This window comes from Loxodonta africana, chromosome 23, assembly GCF_030014295.1.
Source record: "Loxodonta africana isolate mLoxAfr1 chromosome 23, mLoxAfr1.hap2, whole genome shotgun sequence".
Taxonomy (NCBI): domain Eukaryota; kingdom Metazoa; phylum Chordata; class Mammalia; order Proboscidea; family Elephantidae; genus Loxodonta; species Loxodonta africana.
In genome coordinates this window covers 65104663-65124468 of record NC_087364.1, presented here as the reverse complement: position 1 = coordinate 65124468, position 19806 = coordinate 65104663, and the positions used below count along the sequence as shown (strand labels likewise).

Sequence of the window (19806 nt, the reverse complement as noted above, 5' to 3'; positions counted from 1 at the left end):
AAATTGAGGGTCGGGGCTCAGTGGATGGCCTCTGTTTAGCTGCTCCACCGCCTCCAGCCTCTTCTGACAGAAGCAGAAGTCCCCAGGCTGGTTTTAAAGACAGGCTTAAAAATGACCAAAGGCTTGGTAGCTGTAGCCACAGGGTCAGTCTGAAAAGGAACACATATATTTTAGGGGGATGTTACTTCTGACCTTCTCAACTAAGATACGGGGATAACCAGGATCCAGTGATGAAAAGTATGCTTTTTTTTTTTTAATCTGGTTGAATGTTATATATTTATCGACTGTGAAAAATCAACCAGTGAGAGCTCCAAAATAGGTCTGGGGGAAGGCCATATGAGGCTAAGGGATTCTGCAACACCAAGTGGCAGGACAGGATCTGAAAAGCTTCAGAGAATTTCCTCTCAGTCTCAACACTTACAACTCACTTTTAATGTCCTAGCTTCTTTTTTTCCTTTTTTAAGTTTGCCTTTTTTGTTGTTTGTTTATTTAGCTTCCTAGAAGACAGCGGTCTCTCCCTCTATTAATTTCCACTCCAACACAACATAATACATTTTTTTTTTAATGAGTGGGGCTTCCCATAGAATAAATTCAAATTTGAGATGTTTTAACACAGCCTGGAAAGAGGGCTTAATTCCACTTGCAAGGCAAAGCCACAAAGTGAATTTCAGATAAAAGTCTAGTTGAGAAATTATTATTTTTATTATTTTTTTCACCAAGGATGTATTGTTTTGTAATAAATATGGGCAGTTCCTGGCAGAATCCTTATCTTTCTTTAGCTACCAAATTTGAAAATTGTCAAAGAAAAAGCAAAAGACTTTCTTCAAACCAACATCTTCTTCATTTCATACATTCAGGCCACAGGCTCCTGCCATACAACCTAGTAGCGTATTGTTTGACCAGTGACTGTCCTCTTTTTCTTCCCAAACAGGCTTAAAGTCAGAAAATGAGATACAAGGCTTCCTTGGTGCTGAGGAAACGATTACGGCTTTACCGAAACACTCTGAAGGACTCAAGTAAGTTAAGACTCTCCTCTTTGAATATTGGCTTGCTGACGTTTCTTTTTCAGATTATTTCCTTCCTTCTTTTTTTGAGTCTGGAGTTTTTGTTGTTGTTTTTCTTATGTTAGGTTGTGAGTTTGGGGTGTTTCTTGAGTTCAATGAAACTTAAAGTAACACCTTGGTGTTTGGTGCACTTTCACACAAATCGGCAACACAGCATCCCACCAGCAGTCAGCTAATCCCCCCCAATGCCTACTCATCTGGACGTTCAGAATTAATATTTGACGACTCTCTCATTGAAACAACCAGCCCTGGCCTTCTGCAGCTCCGCTGTCACATTACTCTATGACATATTCATCTTGAATTCATTTCCGGACGATTTGATTGGAATGAGGTTTGACATGTATTGGCTTCCATGAAAGGAGCCGACTTTGATCTTGGTGATGGGGTTTACATGATATGCATCATCTTTACCAGGGACACCAGCCTTCTGCAATGTGGTGGTGACGACACTCCCACAATGTGGTGTCTGAACAGGGAGTGACTGACAGCCGCTCTGTCAGGAATACCTTCATTGTGAAGAATTTAATTTAATATTCCATTTAGAATAAGCATATGATTTAGGGTTGGCTGTTTTCCCTTCCAGGCGTCTAGTTTCCTTTATTTCATCTCCACCACCAGCTGACAGTTGTCTCCAAAGATGTTCCCTGGATGGTGGGCAAAGCAACCCTCTTAACAAAAGTTAAATGGACAACTCAGGAAATGTCTCTCTTTTATTATTTTGAGATGATTTGATTGCAGAAGTCTTCAGAGACATCCAGTTATTATGTAAATTCAGTTGTTTTGATTCCTTAATGCTGGTCTGGAGGATCCTTTAGCCATATTTCTTAATCTTTTGTTAAAAAGACATTTCCTGGAACTCGTGCTTGGAAATTAAATCCTAGTCAAGTGTATATCCTTCCATACTCAGTTCCATTAATAACAATGATTAAAACCCAAACTTTCACAGCAGATGGGAAGAATATTCCCCCTTATCTTCAAAATCCTGATAGATCTCATCTCCTTTGTACAATTTGGGATTGGACATACAGGCTCCTGGGGCTTAAGTTATTTCTTTTCAGAAGACTGGAGACAACCTCCCACGGCAGGAATTTAGAAGTTGGTCTGTGAAAAGCCCAGGAAGAGATTTAGCCCTTGTTTTGGGTGCTAACTTGGCCACAAAACTGGGAAGAAAGGACTGGAGCAAGTGGCTGTAGCTCTAGGTGCAGAGGATCCAGACAACTGGTTTAGAAGGCATATGGTTGGCCAGGCTCTGTGCAGTGGCCCTCAGCTTCTGGGATCCTCCTCTGAGCAGAACCTGCAACAGATAATCATCATTTAGCATTGCGTAAAAGATCAAAATGGAAAAAATAGCCTAGTTATTGATCTGAAATCTCCCCCATTTCTTTCCAAGGGAGAGAGGGCAGACGTTCCTCCATTTGACCCAATGGTGTGAGGAGCTCTGGCAGATGGTAGGGCCTCTGAATTTCTACACAGTAGATTAGCAGATCACTTTAGGTTATGCTTTTGCAGTGGTCTGACTGGGGCAAACAGAGGTAAGTGGTTCTTGATTTTGGGCACTGGCTTGAGAGCCTCTCTGGGCAGGTGGATTTGGCAGGGCTAAGGCAAGTAATACTGTTGCATCTTTGGTAGTGCAATATGCTCCAAACAGTTGCCCATCAAGGCCCCCAGTTCTTCCTGTTGACCTCTGCCTGAGATCTCTGAGCAAAAAAAAAAAAAAAAGTGAATTCAGTGATGTCTTAACCCCAGGCATCATTAGGAGTAGAATATTTCAGTTGGGCCAGAGCGTGTCGAGAGAACTTTCCTAAAGAACCTGAGAAACACTGAGGACATACCCATCCCTTAGTCTGCCAAACTGGAGAGTCTCTGAAACCTGGGCTCCTTGGTCCTTGGCACTGGAAGGTCCCCATGGAGACTAACATATGCCTCCCCAATATTGGTGCTCCACCTGTCATTTGTGGTTAGCTGAATACTGCTTTGGGCTTATTTCACAGATATACCTTGAACACACTTATGTAATCCCCCAAATTTTCTGATCATAAATATTAGTGGGAAGAAGGGATTTTTTTTTTTTTTTTCTGTATGGCTGTCCCTGAGGAAACGTTCCCCTGGGAGAATGCCTGGTCCCATTGCTATATTCAGCCAACCAAGGTAAGAACCACGTGGCTCCAAGGAACTTGCAAGGATCAGGCAACCTCAGTGACCTGCAGGTCAGCTGACCCCTGGTTACTGAAAAAGCATCTACCCAGGATAAGTCCAGATGTTTTCAGCACTTCTAGGGAAGGCTGCATCTGGGAAGGAGCTCCAGGGGACCAGACTGTTGTCGGTGGGTGATTTTGGCTGAATCAGATGTATCTGCCCTTCCACTGCTGGCACACAAAGCCATACACACGTTCAAAGGTGTTCAAAGGCAAAGTTAGTAACAGAGAATGTGTTGTGTCCTAATAGTCCATGTGTATAAATTCTCTACTTCTTAACCCTGGAGTCCACGGAGTCAGTTAGAATTTGGTCCATGAACTTGGATGGGAAAAATCACATCTTTATTTTTGCCACCTTTTTTTCAAACTGAAAGTTAGTACTGTTTTTCCTATTGTGAGTGTGGACAACACACCACAGGCCGATCAGGAGCTTACCAACCTCACCAGGCTTCCAAAGGGGTTGCAGCCTAAAATGTGTTAAGAACCCCTGGTCTGTATTGTTACTCAAGCTCCTGGTGGGGGAGGGGTGTCACAGTGTACATATTAAGGGGACAATTTCGGTGCAAATCAGAGTCTTATTCAAAACTAAAGTGGATGGTGGATTTGACAAACATCCCAAACGGCCGGCCATTTGGTTGCAGATTGCCTAGGTTTAGGTGGCAGTGGCCGGACTATTGCTGAAATGCCACTGTATGTAGGCCTAAATGCCGCAGGGAAATTGACTAAGCTTGTTGAGAGAGAGAGAGCTGGGCAAGGGGTCCCAGAGAGGAACCCGTTTTTTTTTTTTTTTGTTTTTTGTTTTTTTGAGCTCTTCACGGTTCGGCCCAGAATCACCTCATTCAACTGACACCTGCGCTGCGGGGAGCCTTGAAACCACTCACTGAGACCTGAGAACACCTCGCTAGAAAGACCAGGCCCTGAAGTTCTTGAAAGAAGAGAAAACAGGGCAGGAGACCAGTGAGGAAGCCCCTGGAAAGTGAGGAAGTGAGCGAGGGAGAATGCCAGAAAAGGAGAGAAATTCTCAAGCCTGGTCTCAAAACTACTGTGTGGAAGTCCCTGGTTTTTGTGAGCTGTCAAACGCTTTCTTTGGACTTTTTTTTTTTTTTTTTTTATGCTAAGGAAATATCTATTGGTAGCGTTGCCTAAGCTCTTCCGCCCGAGGAACAGAAAGACCGGGGCTTGTCAAAGCCGAGGGAAATTATTGTGGAAGTTAATCCCTGGCTAAAGTGCGCCACCGAGAGAGCCCGAGCGGGGAACAATGCGTTAAGTGAAGAAAGTTTCAAAGAATCTGCCAACCATTATAAATAAGTTAATTATTATTATTTTTTTAATTTAAAAGAAGCCCTGATTTACTGACCAGGAAATGCTTAAGAATAGTCCTTGGTGCTGGGGATGGGTGGGGCCGCTCAATTAACTCCTTGTAATTTGCTTAAATTTCTCGCCTCCGCTGATGGGGTACCGGGTCTTTTTTACTCAATCCTGAAAACATCTCTTAAAAATCCAAGCCCTTCTCCGTTTGGGAACACTTTCTACGGCAGCCAGGGAGGCCAGAGCACTTGGGCCGGTATTTTCGACTGCAGCGACTCAGGCGGGGGTCTGGGTCAGCAGCCCTTTAAACCGCAGAACGGTGTAGCTGGCCCCAGCCTGTCCGCGCAGACAAAGGACACTCCCCCTGTTTACGCCACACTCGGCTGGGCCAGAACCCAAGTTTTTTTGACTGCCCTCCCGCCCCCACCTCCACCACCAAGGTGGCGCCCGCAGCCCAGGAGGGCGTCTGGTGGGAGGATGCCCCTCGTCTGCAGGCCCTCTCAGAGCCTGGACTGGGAAACGTGTGTCCACTCTTTCCACAGCCCAGGACCCATGCGAGAGGGAAGGCAGACTCTCCGCACAGCGGCAACAAGTGGCTGAAACTGAGAGTGGGAGCCCTCCCCGCCCCCAGTCCCCTTGCCAGAGGCTCTGTCCCGCAGCAAGATACGGAGCTGTGGACCCCAGATCAGCCAGGACCTGTCCCTCCTCGCTACGTGCCCCAAGCCTTTGTTTTTTGGCCTCCTGGTCTGCGAGTCGGTGAAGTTGGTGGCGGGGAGGGTTCTAAGCTCCCTTCTGGAGGGCTTGGGCTGGGTTTGAAGCCAGTTTCTCCCAAGTCATCTCCAGCTTGGGCTCACTCTTGGCTCTGGTCAGGGCCGGATTCTTGGGTTCTCCCAAGACTGAGCGCGCCAGGCACAGGGGAGGAGGGGCCGGTGAGACTATGAAGAGAGACAAGAGTGGGGAGGGAAGCCAGGGGCAGAGAGGGCAGAAGAAAGGACCAAAGTGAGAAGAGGAAGTGTGGTCGCGGGGGTGGGGGAAGGAGAGAGAGAGGACGAGGAAAACAAGAGATTTTGGAGAAAGCAAGGAGATGAAATTAGGCTCCAGGGCCGCTAGCCTCGGAGTTCTTGCTTCTCCCTGGGCTCCGGCAGCCTAGGCTACAGCCTGGTCCTCTCCCTGCCGGCGCCTCCTCCCGGACCCCGGGGCGAGCTGCCCAGCAAGCCGTCATCCCCGCGCGCAGCGTGCTGCCCAACCGCCCGGGCAGGACAGGGTGTGCTGTCGGTCCCGGGGGTGTGACTCCCAGCGCGACACCCCTCCCCGCCCCCCGAAGTCGTGGCGAATGCAGGCATACCCCCGGCCCGGCTCAATTCCAGGAGCCACCAGGCGAAGCTAGGCGAAGCTCTCCCACCCAGACGAGGGGGAGGGGGCGCTGGGAGAAAGAAGAATCCATGCCCGGGTCAGAGCGCATGAGCAGTAGCAGCGTGAGAGGCTCTGTGTGTGTGTGTTTGTGTGTGTGTGTGTGTGTGTGTGTGTGTAGGAGGGACCGTTGTGTGGCCGTGTTCCTGGGTGTGTGTGCGTGTGTGCGCGCGTGTGTGTGTCCGCTTGCGGCGCGACCTGTCATCGCTGACGTCGGGCCCGGCCGGCGGCCAATGGGCGACCTGGGCGATTGTTCCTCTCGGCGGGCCGCGACCAAGGCCCGGAATCTCTATTCACTTTCTCCCGCGCCCCGCTGCTGCCTCGGTAGCGTAAGGGATTTCACGTAGGCATTAAAGATCGAGAGAGAAGGAGGGGAAAAAGCCAAAACGCAAAACTGGAGGGGGGGAGAAAAAAACTTTGCAGAAGTTTTTTTGTGGTTGTTCTTTCCCCTCCCCGCTGTCAGGTGACGCTGGCGTGAGCAGCCCGGCACCGGGAGCTCCGGGGAGCCCCGGTCGGGATGCAGCAGGCTGCCCTCTCCCAGCCGAGCCGGGAGCCGAAATTAGTATATATGGCCGGGGCGCTTCAGCGCCACCGCCACTTCCAACACCACCACTTCCATCATCGCCACTGCCATCACCCCCACTCCCCCGCAGGGCGCCGCTACCGCGAGCGCCCCAGGGAATTCGCAGCGAAGCGCGCCTGGGGCGCAGGTCGGACCCCTCTGGAGCAGAGCCCAGGGGCCCCCAGCACCTCCCAGAGCCAGAGCTGCGTACCACATTGCCCTTTCCTCCTATCTCCCCGCCACCTTTCCTCTGCGGCTCATGGGGCTGCAGGAGGTTCCACCGAACAGCTGCCCGGCCCGACGGCTGCTGAGGCGCTTGGCCACGCGCTGTCCACTCGGTTCGTTGCCGCCGCCGCCATCTGGCTCCAGATTCCGGCGCTGACGGCAGAGGCCGCGGTGCGGCTGGGCTGGGCCTGCCCCCCGCGGCCGGGTGGAACGCGGGGCCCACACCACCCGTTCTCACGCGAGCTATTTGTCTCGACAACAGGTAGCAGCTCCGGACACCATGGCCCCCAGCTCGCCGCCACAGCCAGTCCCTCGGTGTTCCCGGGTCTCCACGAGCAGCCTCCCCCGGCCTCCCCCAGCAGTCCTTTGAATGGACTCCTACATCTGGGGCTCCCTGGAGACATGTACGCGCGGCCCGAACCCTTCGCGCCGGGGCCCGCAGCCCGCAGCGACGCCCTCGTAGCTGCCGCCGCCCTGCATGGCTATGGGGGCATGAACCTGACCGTGAAGCTCGCGGCGCCCCACGGCCCTGGCGCCTTCTTCCGCTACATGCGCCAGCCCATCAAACAGGAGCTCATCTGCCAGTGGCTGGCGGCCGACGGCCCCGCGCCCCCGCGTCTCTGCTCCAAAACTTTCAGCACCATGCAGGAGCTGGTCACACACGTCACCGTGGAGCACGTCGGCGGCCCGGAGCAGGCCAACCACATCTGCTTCTGGGAGGAGTGTCCGCGCCAGGGCAAGCCCTTCAAAGCCAAATACAAACTTGTAAATCACATCCGCGTGCACACGGGCGAGAAACCCTTCCCTTGTCCTTTCCCGGGGTGTGGGAAGGTCTTTGCTAGATCAGAAAATCTCAAAATACACAAACGAACCCACACAGGTCAGTATTCGGCGCGTTTGTCTCGTGCGGACCCTCGCGGGGAGCAGGCAGCCTCTTCCGGGCCCTCGGGGCTGGATTTTCCTAAATTCCAGATGGGGTGGGGGTGTTTTGGTATGTTACTCTGCGCCAAGGCCATAAAATATTAATTATGCGCTTCTAGTCTTAGAATCCCAGAAGTTTCCGCAGGCTGTGTGTGGGAAGGGTGGTGCGGGGTTTCTATTTTGGGGGAGGAGGAGGAGCGTGCCTGTGTCCTTGTGTGTGCAAACCTGTGCTCCCTGCTCGCGGAGCTTGACTTAAGGGGCAGGAACATTGCCATCTAACTTTTCGCGGTCTTTTTGTAATCGCGTGGCGAGAACGCCTCCACCCGTCAGCCTTACGAGCTGACCGCTACCTGGACCGCGGAAGCACCGGCTACTTGGTGCCTGATTTTGGATTTAGGTGTCTGATGGGCTCAGTTTGGCCCTGTTTTGAAGACTTGCTAGCCCGGCATTTGGGACGTTTGGAGAACCCCCCTTTTTGCCGTGGCAGAGACCCAACGGGACCCATCCGCCTTAAATGTCATTTACCGAGCTGTTAAGTGAAATGGGGACATGTGTCAACCACATCTGTTAGTTCTAGCTAGCAGAGAGAAAAGGAGCCGCGCGCAAGAGTCTGCAAAGTTGAACTCCTCCGGCCAGAAGCGTTTGTAATTAATGCAACTGCAAGGAGAAAGTTTTCACACTTCCCAGAACAGCCTGTGAAGTTACGTTAATTAGTTTAGCAGCCGCTGTTTCTACTCCACTTAGCTAGGGATGTCTTGTCCCCTCCCCCCAAAGGTTAAGAAGTCAACACATTCTCTCCTCCCGCCCTTTGGGGGCGGGGGAGGAGGCCTCGTGAGGAAACGAGAAGATGAAATAAGTTCCAACTTGATGCCCCCCTTCTCCCTACTCCACAGCGCCCTGCCTTACTCACCTCCATTCTTGCTGCAAACATCAGCAATGGTTACAGAGAACTGCGCCCGGCTGGCACCTCCCGGGGAAGAAGCTGGCTAAATCCCTCCTCCGCCCCCAAACTCTGGCTGCTCGGGCAAGGTCCGGGCCAAGACGCTCTGGCACAAGCCGAGGCTCTCGGACCAAAGTCCGCCTGGAGTCTTGTACTTTCTTGTCCAAGCACGTCTGGGCAGTGTCGTTTTCCCAGGCTCCCTCCGCCTCCCCCGCCCCCCGCGCCTTGCACGCATCTGGCGGCCCCCTGAGTTTTATCCAAGTGGGGGAAACGTGGGACCCCGATCCTGACCCGCAGGCCCGCTGCTCTAGGAGCTGGCGGCCGGTACCTCGAAGGTAGACGCGCAGCCCTGAGCGGGAGAAGGAACCCATCCTTAATGACAGGGAGGTTTAAAACAAACAAACTTTTACTGCTTTTTGCCGGCCCACTGTTTGAAGTCTGTGAAGCAGAAAATGGTGAAATTCTTAGTGCAATCGACCTACAGCAGAGAAGCAAGTTCAGTGCGCCCGGGCTGGCTCAGGTTTGCGTCTATTCAGAACAGAATTCTAAGTGCGTCCTTCCCACTGGAGGTCCTGATTCACTACTTCAAAAAAAAAAAAAATCTACCGAGCCTCGCTTGCTCCGGAATTTCCCACATCCCTCTCTCCCACCCACCACCCTCAGTAATGAAAAGGGGGGGGGAACCTCCAACAAAATGTTTCTCAAATGGCAATAGACCTCGCTACAAATTATTCATGAAGACAGTTCTCGATTCAACAGGAAAATAATTGCCTTTTCAAATATTAATGGCGTTTCATTTCCTCGAATCGCGGAAGCGGTGAACAGGAGCTGATTTCTTAGGAGTTGCGATTCTCCGGGATCTGAATCCCCGGCCTGGCTTCGGAGGCGGCCGCCCCAGGCCCATGCCGATAGGTTTCACTTGGTGGCCGTCGCTGCGAGCCCGGAACAATGGTGCCGCCGCGAGGGAGGCGCCAGCCAGCCGCTGCGCTCTGCCGGGACCAAGCCGCCTGGTGCGCCTCCCGGGGCGGGGGGAGCCCTCGGCTCAGGCCTCGCCGCACCTTCCCCAGCGGCGGATAGAGAGAGGCCGGGCTGGGGATCCGAGGGAGAGAAGAGGCAAGCCGGGGCGGATGCGCCCGGACAACCTGGCCCAACCTCAAGCGCGAGAAAATGGCGCTGGCCAGGCTGTCCCGACCCTTCCGAACTTTGTCTGGCGGGCCTGGCGCGGGGCCGGGGAGGAGGCCTCTTCCCGCCGCCGAGCTTTGGGGAGGAGACTCCAGGCCTCTCACAGCGCAGCCCCAGGCCCAGGCCACCCCGGGACCGCTGCACAGGCCTGGCCCAACCCTGCCTCCCCACAGCCACCTCCCCACCCAGGGCGCAGTGCAGGCTGCGGGGGGCGGGGTGTGGAGGCGGGGTGCCGCGGGTTGGGGGGTGGGGTAGGGAGGGATGTCAACCAGGAGACCCGGGCGCCTCCTGCAGCTCTGGAGAGGCCCCGAGAGCGCGGGGGCGCGGCCTCACCTGGCCTCCCAGGGGTCTCGGAAATTCCAGGCTGCCCTTGTCTCCTCAGTGCCCTGCTTTTGTCGCCTTTGCTCCTCGTCTGGAGCGAAACTATTGTTTCTTTTACGCGGATGTCTAACGAGGCGCTCAAAAGATGGGATTAGTGTGTGGCGGGGTTTTTTTCTTTTTCTTTTTTTTTTCCTGAACGGGGTGTCAACCTCAAATTCCATTCCTCTTGTTTTCTCAGCAAAACCTTGTTTTCTTTTGCAGGCTCTGTATTGCATCTTTTTTGTGGGTGTGTGAGTTTAGAAAGAGGAGGGAGGAAGAAAAGTTTCGATTTTCCAGATGCTGGCAGGGGTCAGAGGAGAGAAAACGAGGGGCAAATAGGAACACTGATTTATTCAGCATCTTTCTCCCGCCGTCCCGAGAAATGGCAGATGCCAGCACCTTACAGAGGGCTCCATGTACCAGCAGTAGTCCTGCCGAGGGAGAAGCCCGGCCGGACGGTCCGGAGTCCCGAGCTCATCCCCGGCCGCCCGCGGGGAGGCGCCGGTAGTGCGCAAACCTTAGCTCAGCTCGAGCCTCGGCGGGGCTTGGGAACACAGGCTTTGTTTGGCCACCAGAGTCCAAACCTGCCCCCACAGAGTCCGGCTTTCCAGGAACCGGCGAGAGAAGCGACCACAAAAGCAACAAGCCCCATTCAGGCACCTCTCCCACTTAGCGAGACGCTCGGTAGCCATCTCCTTAACCCAGGGCGCCAGGCGGCATACATTTGTTTAAAGCGCCCAGCCACCTCCTCCACCTCCCCTCAAAATCTGCAGCTCTGGCAGGAATCTGGGCTTCCCAGTTCCCAGGGTCCTTTCCTTCCCTCCACGCCAGCGAACTTAGCCGGCCGCGAGCGTCAGGATGTGGGGTCGGTCCTCTGACAAGCTTTCCACCCCAACGTGCGCTCGCTCCTTCCCTCTGCTCTACAGGGCATCGCAGCCCCGGATCCGAGCCGCTCGCGAGCGGGCCTAGCCTGGCCGCCGGCTTGCCCTCCGGTCCGCAGAGCGGGGCCTGGCCCCGACTGCAGCCTCCGCGCTCATCCCGAATACGCCGTGTTCAAGGGTGCGACTGTGGGAGAGGCATCCGACCCGGCTCGGCCCGCGGACCCTGCAGGGTCGGCCCCTTAGCTCGGGCCTGCGAGGTGGGAGAGCCAGACGGGGGCGGTCTGGGCAGACCGCCGGGCCTTGCACAGTCCGCTCTGACTGGGAGGGTGGGCAGATCGCGGCAGGGTCTCCGGGAAGCCGCTGAAACAGCGTAATAAAATATTATTGCGGGAGCGCGGATCTGGAGGGATCCCGGACGGTTTAGGCAAGATTTGAAGAATGCTGCTACATGTTTGTCCTCAGGGGCTAGGAGGAAAGGGGGAGGGGGCTCTGTTTGCGGTAAAAAACGTCTCTGAGATGAATCATTGCTCAGAATTTCTTTGCCTGCAACATGAATCCACATTACGCACACGCCGTGTACCTCGGCTGCACATACTTGGGTTATTCCATTGCCCTGGCGTTTGCCCAAAACCCACTTTAGAAAGCAGTTTGGGCCGGGATGCGGTGTGTGTGCGGGGAGGGGAGGTGGGGGAGTTTGTTTGCACTAGCAACTTTAAATCGAGCAGATGCGAGCTCCTCAGGCAACTCTATTCTCCGGACAGAGGTGCTCCTGGCTCTGAGTCGAGAAAATTTGGAGAAAAACAATCAGGAAGAATCAGGATTTTAGAGAACGGAAACTCAACTAAAATGGAGTCACTGTCGCTCCTCCTCCGTACCCTCCCCCTCCCCTAGGCCCAGTCGGGCGAGTAGGAGGGGTGAAGACGTGGGGGGTGGGATCACGCAGGGGGCGCACTGTGCGCGGGAAGGAGGTGCCCCGCCTGAGGCGCGCAGGAAAGGGGTTTCTAATTTCTGAAAATGTTGTGTGGTTCTTTTTCGGAAAATGGGTGAGAAACGAGGGTATGGGAGTAGAGGCTAGCCCGGGCCCGGCCCACGCGCACTAACGTCTCTACGTTGCCTCCTCCAGGGGAGAAGCCCTTCAGATGTGAGTTCGAGGGCTGCGAGCGGCGCTTCGCCAACAGCAGCGACCGCAAGAAGCACTCGCACGTGCACACGAGCGACAAGCCATATACGTGCAAGGTGCGCGGCTGCGACAAGTGCTATACGCACCCCAGCTCGCTCCGCAAGCACATGAAGGTGCACGGGCGCTCGCCGCCGCCACCCAGCTCTGGCTACGACTCGGCCACGCCGTCTGCCCTCGTGTCGCCCTCGTCGGACTGCGGCCGTGAGCCCCCGGTGGCCTCCTCAGTGGCGGTGGCGGCTCGTGGCGCTGACCTGAGCGAATGGTATGTGTGTCAGGGCGCCGGCCCCGCCGCCGCCACCCTCGCCGCTTCCCCCAGTCCCGCGCCACCACCTGGCCCTGCGACTGCTGCCACCTCCGGCCTTTGGGCTGCTGCTGTCGTTACTGCTCCGGCGTACACCGATTCCAAGTCTAGGCCGGGTTACTGAGGCTTGAAGAGGGAGAGGAAGGGGGGGAGAGAGGGAAGGAAGGAAGGAAGGAAAGAAGGAAGGAAGGAAGGAAGGAAGGAAGGAAGGAAGGAAGGAAGGAAGGAAGGAAGGAAGGAAGGAAGGAAGGAAGGAAGGAAGGAAGGAAGGAAGGGGAGGGTTGCAGGCTACCAATAATAATTGCCTGATAAAGCTCATTGAATGTGCTGATACAATACCGATTTTTTTATAATATAAACATGGTCTCGATATTTATTCTACAGTCATATCCACTCAAGCCCACACTCCACGCACAGAGGTCAGGACTGCCTGGGCAGCATAAAACCAGTGTCAGGGGTAAAGAAATGAGAGCAAGAGTCAGTAAAAAAAAAAAAAAAAAAACTACGTATATATATATATGGAGAATTTATGCGCAATCCTGGCAACTACAGGTGGCAAAAGTAAGGTCATAAAGTTCCCTCCTGGTCCACAGAATGCGAAGTATTTTCCTCGAGGCCTGGGCCGCTCAGAGTCCCACCTCCAGGAGCTTCCCAGCTCCCAGTGAGCTCCCACCCAGCGCCCCCCCCCCCCAGCGACCCCAGCCACGGAAGTTCTGAGCAGGAAAGGTGGCAGAGCAGGGAAGGTGACAGAAGGAATGCCAGAGCCGTTTTCTTGTCTCCCGTTTCCATCCCTTTTTGGCCCTCTCCATTTTCCCCTCCGCCAGCTATCCTTGAAACGAAAATACACAAAGTCCCCATCCCAAATATTGTCTTGACGGACTTCTGCAAAAGAGATAAGTCTCGAGGGGTGCAGCCCTCTCCCCCGCGGCCACGAGTTCCCCTTCCCGGTAGACGGACCCGGCCACACGTACACGTCTGTCTGCCTGTTTGTCCACAGGTGCCATAGGCATTACGCACTTGGGGTAGAGGATGAGTCCACCCCAACAGGAAATACAAACAGAGCATGAGAGGGGCTTCAAGATGCAATGCTGTGAGGCCTCTATCGACCAATCACCCCTTTGCCACCCCTACCCCTGCCGAAATGCTTCCTGTGGAATCATGGGTGCTCAGAGCTGGGGGGAGGGGGAGGTGGTGAGGGGAAGCGGGCCAATGACGTCACTGCGCCGCGGCCTCCACGGCCAAGCGACCTGGTCAAAGGGGCCAAGCCTGGGTGAATCTCCACAATTCTGTGACGGTCTTTGTCAAAATCGCCCAACGTTGGTCTTATATTTAAAAAAGAGGGGGGTTTAAGGGGAATGCACTGGAATAATAAATCCTGTGAAGGCAAACGCCCAATAGGTCTACATTGAATGTGTATGTAATATGCTGGGTATGAAATCCTCAGAAAAAGAACCAGATGTTGGGGGCGGGGAGAGGAAGACCTTTGCAATTGTTGCCAAGAGGGTGGGGGGGGGGGAACCAGGGCCGGGTTCCCAGTCTGCCATCCTCTGTACGGAGGATGGGCCTGCCCCAAAGTCCTAGCTGAGATTCGAAGAAGGAAAAGACCTATCCCAGTCCCCTAAGAATTTGGAGTTCAACTGGGGAGAAATACCCCCACCCCGGGGGGGGGGGGCTAATGAGCTCAATTTTAAAAGCTGAGCCCAGAAAATGAGTCGCTGCCCTGCCACTCTGTGTTTTTTTTTTTTCCCTTGCTCTCCCCTTTGCAGACACCGTTAGACCATTCTACCTCCTGCCCTGTAGCCTCCCAACTTCCGCTAGGTAAATACCGGCCTAACTGGAGTGGCAGTGTTCCATTATCCCAAATAAAACCCGGAATCTTTCACATAAATCCTTAATGAATCCCGACGCTTGTGGAAGGGGGAGGGGGCTTCCATCTCCTCCTCCCCCCTGGACAATAGCGCCCAGAGGCCGCCTGGCCCCGTTCGGGCAGTCGTCTCAAACAACTTGTTCCCATCGTGAAACTCCCGTCCCACGGCCAAGGTGCAAAGGGCAGCTGGGAAACTTGTTCCTTCTGCCCAGATTTCCAAAGTTCCCCCTAACCCAATAGGACTCGTTTCTTTCTCTTCTGTTTCTAGGCCCCCCATCCAAAATAATGAAATAAAATAAAAATGTTTGGTCAGTCACTAATCTCCTTTAATTTTTCATTTGCTTGTTACAGATGTCCACCGCGTTGCTCGCAAGGTAATCTCGCCCGGCGCAGCTGAGCGCCCGCATCTCTCGCCTGCGACATCAAAGGGCCCGCTCACAAAGCGGTGTTTCTTCGCCACGGTGCATCTTCATGGTAAGTTAGGATTTCTATGGCAATGGGCAAGTCGCACTGAAATCCTGAAAGGCCGAGCCTGGAGCCCGTCCAGGCTTTTCATTAAGGACATAATATTTACGTCTAACAGGCCTTTTTTCTTGTGTATACAAGTATATATTTTTGTTTGACGCGGACTAAATCATTTTCATTTAATTTCCGGTAAACAAAACCCACGCGAATGGGCACTTGTTCCCGATCATAATAAAAATGGATAATAATGGGAGGGAAGAAAAGGGCCGCTTGAATCGCCGCTCAGCCTCCTTTGTTTCTGCTTTCTGCGGTGATCAGAGGGCGCATTTGGGTTTGATGGCGAGTTTCTAAAGGCGAGGAAATGGTTTGTAAGAGGGAAAGAAAAGGAGAAAGGTCTAATCAAGCTCGGGTTGTTCAAAGAGTCGGGTTTTGGGGTTGAAAGTGTGAGTTTGACGGTGCATCAGCATGCCGCGTTAGGCTCGCCATGGAAATGCGCGCGGGGAGCGGCCCCTTCAAAGGCGGCACACTTCACTGCAGACACTCTATTAAGATACATTTGCGCTGACCTTTGCTTTCACGCCATTTAATACTGTCACTGCGCTCTCCAGTATATACTTCCTCCCTAAGACCTGCCTCGCCGGCGTTTAGGGGTTCACTCTGAGCCCCGATGTGGGGAGCTTTGGCGCCAGGGAAGCTTTCAGGAAAGGGAGGAGCCGGACTCCGCGCACCTTGACTGCGCCCCAAAGAGGCTCCGGGGTCAGGAGTAAATGACTTTAGGGCAACCTCAGAAGCTTAACAAATGAGCATCCCCCGCCCGGTTTTGTGCAAAGCACCCCTCAGAATCTTGATCAAGGTGGAGATCTGAATTTGATTTGAGCCACCATGGAGGAGTCTGTGGGGTTCAGCCTGTTCCCTCCAGATGTTTTTGCGCTAGCTCCCAGCACAGCCTGTTCTGTTCCTCCATCTCAGAAGTCTCTTGTGGTTTCCAAATATGTTTCTCCAGCACTGGGTGTGTGGGGCCCTTCAGGCCTGGGGCTGGCCCTGGGCACGAACTCAAGAGCCCAAGGCCAAGGGAACCGGGAAGATGGCAGGAAAGTTAGAAGTCCATGTTCGCTTAATTGTCTTGTTGTTTATTTTATCCAAGTACCCCAGTGAATAGGGGAAAAATAAACACAGTGGAAAAAAAAATCAAACAGCAGAGTCTTCTTTAGTGGCAGTCCTTGTGGTTGAATAAAAAGGATGGTCCGCTTTCTATGGAGCTGAGAAATCTTTGAAGTGGGAGTTATTATCTGAGACATTCTTGCTTGTCGTCCTAACAACGCTGATGAAATGTAAAAGGTTCTTTGTCAGCGATTTGTTCTCCTCTCTCTCAAACTCCCCCTGCCCTGTTAGTTTGAAACCGTTTCTAAAGAGATAAAATCAAACTCCTTTAAAACACACACACACACACACACACACACACACACACACGCTACACCAACAGATAACTTAAGCACTAAGTCCTTCCAAGGGAAAAACAAAAGCAACCCAGGGACTTCTGAGCCAGGGCCTGGTGAGGTGTGCAGATGTTGGTGGACCCTTTGCACAAGCTGGGAGACATGGGAGGAGACTGCAGAGAGGGTGTGGGCAGAGGGTATGTACCCCACACCCATGCTTGTGTATCTCCTTGTCTCTGCTGAGACCTGCACCCAATCAGCACAAGATAAGTCACCTGGATGAGCTTCTTTGGGGATCCCTCAAGCTTCCAATATTCTTGCCCAGGAACCTTGGAACCTAAAGCTGCAGCCAAGCAGTTAATATTTCCTGCTCCTTCAAAGGCAACCTCTGCTAAACATAGACCCATTGTGTGTTTCTTTCCACTAGCAGCATCAACAAGGCCTTTCTGCCATTAGTAGAGAGGAGAGTGGCTTGAGGGAGAGGGACATTTTAATAATTTCCTGTTTTCTTCAGAATCTTGGCCATTGGAGTTCAGAAGATTTGGTCTACAACGTAGAGACCCCTGTGTGCATGTAACCCCCTCCCCCCCATCCACACTTGTCAATTTTTTCATTTTGTATCGTGGCCAGGGAAGAAACTTTCACCCTGCCTAGCTTTCCTCAAATCTCTTGTTGTGGTTTTAAAGGTGGTTTGTAAAAATGAGTTTCTAAAACCCCCCACCCTGTGTGCTGACTAAATGATTTGCCAAGAAGTTTCCCCAAGCTGTAACCCATGCTGTTATTATAGTTGCTGCAAAATGTTGTCTCTTATATTGATTTTTATTTGTTTACTGGAGGTCTCCATATGTTTGTTTAAACCGCTAATTCATGGGAAAATGTAATGATTGCAATGAATGTGAATTATACAGTCAGGCAAAGGTTTTATAATCATAATTCTCTCTCTCACACACACACACATACAGAGCTTGACTGAAACTTCAGACTCTTTGTTATCCTCTCTACCCACACTGGAAACCCTGGTGGTGCAGTGATTAAGTGCTATGGCTGCTAACCAGAAGGTCAGCAGTTTGAATCCACCAGGTGCTCCTTGGAAACTCTATGGGGCAGTTCTACTCTGTCTCATAGGGTCACTAAGAGTTGGAATCCGCTCCATGACGAGGGGTTTGGCTTTTGGTTTCTACCCACACTGCTTGTGGCTTATCATCTGTCCCCTTAGTATCAATTAAATTATAAAGTAACTTGAAAGAAAAAAAAGCTGTTACGTATTTGACTGAAAGTAATTGTTAAATGAAAAACATCGTTGAAAGCTGTGGCTTAATCTTGCTGTAAATATGTACAAATGGAATAAAATCTGTGATTCTTTTCCCCTCCAAAGACCTTTGTGTACATCGACCTCCATTTTGCTATTTTCTTTGGAAATAAATGATGGTGATGTTTTCCTTCCTATTTTGAATCCGGGTGTCTGGTTATTGCTTCGTCATCCTGAGAGAGGTTTGGGGCCTGCACAGAGCCTCCAGTCCTCTCCCCTGCCTACCTTCACTGCCTCACAGAAACACCTCCGGGCAGGGCAGTAAGCACAGTAATGTACCACTTGCTTGAGCAAGGCACGCACCAGCTTACTTGTGCTTACTTGCTAATCTGTGGTGAGCAATTTCACTCGGGTTTCACCATATTTCTGACGTGGTGGGGGCTACGTGAAATTGTGCGTTGCAAACTGGTGGAAAGGCACAATTTGGTCACTGTGTACCTTGCTTACTGGGTTATCCGGCCCTGCCTCTGGGGCCTAGTTGTTCGGGTCAGCAAAACAGAGGGGCCCAACAAAGCAACCATCATGGAAGAGACCTCCCTCATCCCCAAGTTCATCCCAATGACCCCGGTACCTACCAGCAAACTTACATTATGTCCTGGAAAAAGGTAAAACGATGCCCTTGGTGTCTGCTGGGAAAGGCTGCCTTCCCCTGACTCCAAGTGTAGTGTACCCTTTCACCAGTCACCCCTAATTTCCTGGAGAAGAGCCTAGTAGCTGGTGGGAAGAAAAAGAAAGGGCATACTGGCGTCAAGGCCTGTTCGAGCTCTGAGGTGGGGCCTAGCTGTACAGTTGCCCACAAGGGTCTTCCCAGCTGGGTCCACTCCTTGAGGGAACAGCAGAAGTTCGGGCTTCACAGCTCCCTTTAGAAATCTGCGAAGGTTGAAACACTGAGTGAGATCTTGAGGTTACAGCGCTCATGACTCTTCCCTGGGCCTGGATTTGTATCTCCCCTAGGGTTTCTAATGTGTGCACTCTCTTATCCGATCCTGCCACCAGAGCCTTCCTTCAGCCTCCATTGGGGTCACTGTGCTTCTAGGCACCCCATCCCCCTTTTCCTTGTGCCTACTGCTCCGGTGCCATTTCCTGGAGCACTGCTCCAGCTCCTTTTTAACTCGGGAGAAGTAGGTTCACTTTGGTCTGGTTGGGGTGGAGGGCATAGAGGATGGGTGGGAGGACTGGGGTTCCTGAGAGGGGACCCTTAAGTCTTCTCAGAGAACACCTTGGAGAACTAGCTCCTAGAGCAAGGGTTGAGAGCCTGGAGAGAAAGTGAGGAGGAGGGACCCCCTTGTGCACAGGCGCGGGGGCTGTGCGCAGGTGTGAAAAGAGCTGCCACGAGGGAAGGGCCACTGGAACAGTCAAGATATGTCAAAGTCGGTGGGAGCCTTGAGGGAGGTGGCCCATCGACCTTGGTACTGGAATTAGCGCCCCCTCTAATCTCTTTTTTTTTCTAATCTCTTTCACTCACACCTTCCCCTTAGGTCTCAGGAGCAGGTTAGAGGGGCCTCTTCTGTAGCTTTGGTTTTCTTGGCCTGACGTCTTTGAGATAGCGCACTCACTAAAGCCTTTTCACAGACAGAGGTATCGAGGTTTTTTTCTAATCTTTCACTAACACCTTCCCCTTAGGTCTCAGGAGCAGGTTAGGGGGGCCTCTTCTGTAGCTTTGGTTTTCTTGGCCTGACGTCTTTGAGAGAGCACACTCACTAAAGCCTTTTCACAGACAGAGGTATCGAGGTGGTGAGGAAGAGAGGCCAAGTGGAGATTATCGGCAAGCCAAGGTGCCTCGGTGCTGATCTGGGCACTGCCAGTGCGGAATTGGAGGTAAGGAACTTGCTAGACAAGGGAGGTGATTCTAGGGTGAAATGAGCTATGGGCCCTACCAGTGAATTCAACCCTCTACCAAACGTTACACCATCCAACTCTCTGCCAAAGTCCTGGCTGAGAAGAAGCCTGGGCTTTTCTAGTGCTCTAAGGCTCAGAGACAGGCCTTTCCTTCTCTAAGCTCCCAGTGTGGGATGTCGGGGACACCTGTCCCTTGGCAGGCTCTTTTCCACTCCCGGGATGGGCCCAGTTGCACGACTCCGTGTCCACAAGGTGAGGCTTTTTCCTGGGAGGGAGTGCGGAGAGGCAGGTGGAAAGATTGGAGTTTCCCTTCGCGCCGCGGGCGGACACTGACACGGGGACTGGAGGCAGCGGGATGGGG

General features: G+C 52.8%; 1 protein-coding gene across 1 annotated transcript; it reads left to right on the top strand.

Annotated features, from left to right (window-relative positions):
- Positions 1-176: 176 nt before the first annotated feature.
- On the top strand, positions 177-15628 carry ZIC4 (Zic family member 4). Its single transcript, XM_064275383.1, has 7 exons — positions 177-1016; positions 7027-7644; positions 12172-12645; positions 13354-13496; positions 14296-14347; positions 14748-14870; positions 15489-15628. Exons 1-7 carry the CDS (start codon positions 947-949, stop codon positions 15626-15628), a joined length of 1620 nt encoding a protein of 539 aa, XP_064131453.1. The 5' UTR covers positions 177-946.
- The last annotated feature ends 4178 nt before the right edge of the window (positions 15629-19806 follow it).

Excerpts from the sequence above, each read along its gene's own strand:
- ZIC4 (XM_064275383.1), top strand. The coding sequence starts at position 947 with ATGAGATACAAGGCTTCCTTGGTGCTGAGGAAACGATTACGGCTTTAC. Across the intron at positions 1,017-7,026 it reads AAACACTCTGAAGGACTCAA|GTAGCAGCTCCGGACACCAT; the intron begins GTAAGTTAAGAC and ends TCTCGACAACAG. Across the intron at positions 12,646-13,353 it reads CGATTCCAAGTCTAGGCCGG|CTATCCTTGAAACGAAAATA; the intron begins GTTACTGAGGCT and ends CCCCTCCGCCAG.